This window comes from Benincasa hispida, unplaced genomic scaffold (assembly GCF_009727055.1).
Source record: "Benincasa hispida cultivar B227 unplaced genomic scaffold, ASM972705v1 Contig245, whole genome shotgun sequence".
Classification (NCBI taxonomy): Eukaryota; Viridiplantae; Streptophyta; class Magnoliopsida; order Cucurbitales; family Cucurbitaceae; genus Benincasa; species Benincasa hispida.
In genome coordinates this window covers 1,461,368-1,465,544 of record NW_024064773.1, presented here as the reverse complement: position 1 = coordinate 1,465,544, position 4,177 = coordinate 1,461,368, and the positions used below count along the sequence as shown (strand labels likewise).

At 38.0% G+C, this 4,177-nt stretch overlaps 1 protein-coding gene across 1 annotated transcript; it reads right to left on the bottom strand.

Annotated features, from left to right (window-relative positions):
• Window positions 1-241: 241 nt before the first annotated feature.
• On the bottom strand, window positions 242-2,840 carry LOC120069125 (autophagy-related protein 18a). Its single transcript, XM_039020811.1, has 4 exons — window positions 1,935-2,840; window positions 1,544-1,748; window positions 1,084-1,210; window positions 242-645 (listed from the first exon to the last, which is right to left on the bottom strand). Exons 1-4 carry the CDS (start codon window positions 2,742-2,744, stop codon window positions 555-557), a joined length of 1,233 nt encoding a protein of 410 aa, XP_038876739.1. The 5' UTR covers window positions 2,745-2,840; the 3' UTR covers window positions 242-554.
• Window positions 2,841-4,177: the final 1,337 nt, after the last annotated feature.

The following is a 4,177-nucleotide window of genomic DNA, read 5'->3' as shown; positions in this document are numbered from 1 at the left end:
CTCAAAGACGATGAATGGAGGATGCAGAACACAGACTATAGTTTCAAAAACTATTCCTCTAAAATGGATGTAGACTACTTGAGCTACCTAGTTTCTTGATCATTTAATTCAATTTTTCTACCTAGACGCTTTTCTTGTAGGAATGTGCACCCTAATGCAAAGGCATTTCTCCTTTTTAGCATAAATTCCTAGGTTAATATTTTGTTAGTGCTACACCTTTGTCTCGATTTCATCAGGTAAATACAGGAAGATCACAACATTGTCATTCAAATCCCCATTGTATTACAACAAAGTTATCTAAAGAAATCTCATTAGTCATATTTTCTTCTCTTCATTTTTCTTTTTTCTGTCTCCTTGTTTGAATAGCAAATAAGACGAGAAAAATTAAATATGAACATGAGTGGCAACAGTAGCATTCTCTTCTCTTCTTTTTCTTTTCCTTAAGACGGACATAGGCCAATCTATACATGTACATAGATCTATTTACAGCAGGCTTAGGAGGTTGCAGGAAAAGAACATACATACGACATAACCGAAATAAAGAGAACATTGAGCTAGAAGGCTTCCTCTGGCATTAGAAAGTTGTGATATTCAAGCTGTGTCATCTCTCCTCCATTCACTGAATCGAATTGGCATCGGTAGAAGCTACATACAATTAAAAATGGCATATCAAGATTCTAAAACTCCAAAACCGCAGTAATACAACAAAACAGAACATGGAAATAGAGGGGGTAAAAGAAAATGGTTCTACAAGTTGAGGAAATGGAAGAAAGTAAATTTTATCGATGTTAACGAAGGGGAGTCATTGATAATACCAGATTGAATGGACGCTTTCACAATTTAGGGTAGTGCTAAAGAAAAGAAAATGTACCAACTAACAAATGGTTCAAGTTAAAGCAGAAAAAAGAATTATCTATTTGCAGACTATGAAAATAGAAACGTTTCACATTAACTATATATTTATCTGAAAATATCAAATTTATAGTCAGGTTTTCCAAACAACCCTCATCTTAATTGCTATTCTGCATAATAATCGTCAAGTGAAATAAATATAGTGAGAAAAGAGCTACAAAGACATGGTACCTTCCGTCCATTCCAAGGATTACTACCGTATTCTTCTGGTGACCAAAAGCAACGACATACTGAGAGCCTTCATGCAAGCGAAACTGAGCAACAGACCACTCTGACTTGAAATATTTTGGCAAGACACCTATAGGTGCAAGAGTGTTCATTATATCCAGAGGCAAAAAAGAACATTGGACGTTACTTGACATTAGTATGCTACAAAATAATAAGGATAATCTCCAATCTCTGTCTTTCATGTTGTATTGCTGAAAAATGAAACATATATTACAAATAAAATGTGGACAGTATCAGCCCAACACTAAAATCTGTTGTTGCCTTCTAGTCTAAGCATTATCTTTTAGAGTGTGCAAGTAAATTTAAGGATTCCCTAGCTGTTGTACTAAGTGATTATAAAGCAATTGAAATGAAATGATTAATAACCAAATATAATGGAAATGGAAAAGGGGGGTTTTATTACCTTTGATGAAGGAAAATGAGGAGCCAGATGGTGCCACGGAAAGAGAAGAATCGTTCTGATGAGACATATCATTCCCAAGAGATCCAGAATTGACTTTAAGGCTGAATACATGGACAGTGCCCTTGTCACTGGAGACTGCCAGCCATTGGGCAGTCGATGAGAAAGCCAAACTGTATATCTCTGCTCTATCTGCACCTCTCCTTACCTGTACATCATAACCAGATATCACAAAGTAAATTCATTGCCACGTTAATGGGCACATTCCAACAATCTCAAAACTAAATGGGGAAAACAACAAAAACTAGAGTTCAACGTCCTCATTACACTAAAATTCTAACAATTCAGAACAAACCAAGAAAAAAAAACTTCAATTTCAAGAACACTAACACACCTCTTGAAGCAAATTTCCATCAAATGTGTTGAATATCCGAACCAAAGTTCCCTTGGTGCTAGCTGTAGCTAGCAACTGCCCGTTCGTCGTAAGCGCAAAGCAAGCGATCCTCGAGTCGTGAGCCATAATAAACTTTGTCCGCCGAGAGGCATAATGCTCAACCCTAACCTGCCCCTTCTGCAATCCAGGGCAGACAAGCACAAGCGAAGTACTCAACTGGGAAACAGCACAAAGACCCTTAGGGTTCGCAATAGTTTCGATCTGATGCAGCAACTTCAAATCCGCAAAATTATACACAAAAACCTTCTGTTCCAAAATAACAATAATCCGGTCTCTCTGTAGACGAACACCACGAACAGCAGAGCGAAACGAAAGCTCCCCAATACACCGGCTCTGATGATCATCCCAAATCATGACTTTATTAGGCGGATATTGAGGGTCCGGCCCACCACCGACAAGAGCCAAAATATTACAACGAAAAAGCATCTCAACAACACCAACACCACCCCCACGGTCAAAATCCCTCCGGAAAATCTCGCGGAACGGATCGCAATTGTAGATCCGAAACCCCCGGTCAGTCCCTGCAGCAAAGCAGCCATGGTCTTGATTGAAGGAAAGATGCAGCAGAGAAGGCTGCAAAGCAAGCGATTCAACCGCCGGAGACAAACCGGTCGGCTCCGTCGTTTGAGGCGGCGCCGATGAGACGGAATCGGAAACGAAGCGTTCCGAGTCGGCGATGGCGGGTGGGGGGTTGGGGTTAGAGTTGGGATTGGGCCATGGAGGGGAAGGGAAAGCGGAGAGGGTCTCCATTAGAGAGAATCAAAGGAATTGAGATTCAGATGAAAACCAAGATGAAGAATCTTAAAGATGATGGTTTTAGAAGAAAGAACAGAACAAATTCAAGCTTCGAAGGGTTGGGGTTTGAGTGAAGTTACGGATTTGACTTGGGGATTGTGAAGTGATTCCAGATGGTGTTTGGGGGTATTTTTGTCATTTCGTTGTGCCTGATTATTCCGTTTTTGTTCGGCCAGTGAACGACACGTAGTTGTACATGACGTAATTAGCTTTGTGCCCAAGCGATTTGAGTTAGAAAATCGACCTGTCGGCTTGGGATTTTGGACTAATTATAGAAGGGCAATTTTGGAAAACTAATTCGTTATTTCTATCATAAAAAATTAAATTACAAATTTAGTCTAACTTAAGATTTTGTAATTTTGGTAGTGACTTTTTTATAGGCTTTTTAATTAATGCATCAAATTTTAATTCTATATCCAATAGATTATTGACATATTTAATATTTTTTTAAAAATTTATCAATCTACTTAAACACAGTTTATGGTTTAGTATATTTCGTCAAAAAAATTAATTTCTTTTCCATAGATTGATTGGTTTTAAAAAAATTTCAAATATGTCAAAAAATTATTGGGCATAAATTAAAATTATAATGATATTTACTAGGTGTTGACTTATTCTTAAATCTATTGGTGGCTCATGACTCATTAATTTCTTACATTATGGGGCTAAACAACTTCATCTCATTGAGGATCCTACATTGGAAAAGTATCTCACGATATTTATAAGATAGATGTGTTACTCCTCCTATCGTCAATTAGTTTTGAAGTGGAAGTTATATTATCTAATATGATATTAGACTCCAAAAAGTCCGTAAAAAAATTGTAATCTGAATCAAGAATGGTTAATTAAAATAGGCACCGTCTTGAGGAGAATTAACTCCACACTTAGTTCATGAATCTAATAGAGACAAAATTAAAAGATTAGAAATCTTTATGCATATTTTAAGATTCGTGAATCTATTAGAAACACTCGGAAATTAAGGAATATTATTGTAATTTGCCATTACATTTTTAAAGTAGATTTTTGGTCAATGATATGCATCTTAATTAGTTGAATTATGTTCACGTAGGTTAAAGACTTCAAAGATGGTTTGCTCTACATTCCTTGTGAATTCCTCTGGCCTCCTTGGTCGTTGTTACCTCCCCAACTGAAGTTAGGGTGATTCCACCAACCCGGATTATATGTGTTGTTGTACGGGTTATTCTGAATGGCGTACACTGCTAGACACGGCCCCTATGTGGGTGACTGTGTAGCATGCAGGGGTGGTCGTCAGCTCCGCCAATAAGGATTTTACTCTTGCTAGACACGACCCCTATGTGGGTGACTTTGTGGCCTGCATGGGTGGTCGTCAGCTCTGCCAACAACGATCTGACTTCTGCTAGACACTC

Excerpts from the sequence above, each read along its gene's own strand:
- LOC120069125 (XM_039020811.1), bottom strand. The coding sequence starts at position 2,744 with ATGGAGACCCTCTCCGCTTTCCCTTCCCCTCCATGGCCCAATCCCAAC. Across the intron at positions 1,749-1,934 it reads ATGGAAATTTGCTTCAAGAG|GTAAGGAGAGGTGCAGATAG; the intron begins GTGTGTTAGTGT and ends TATGATGTACAG. Across the intron at positions 1,211-1,543 it reads CTCATTTTCCTTCATCAAAG|GTGTCTTGCCAAAATATTTC; the intron begins GTAATAAAACCC and ends TTGCACCTATAG.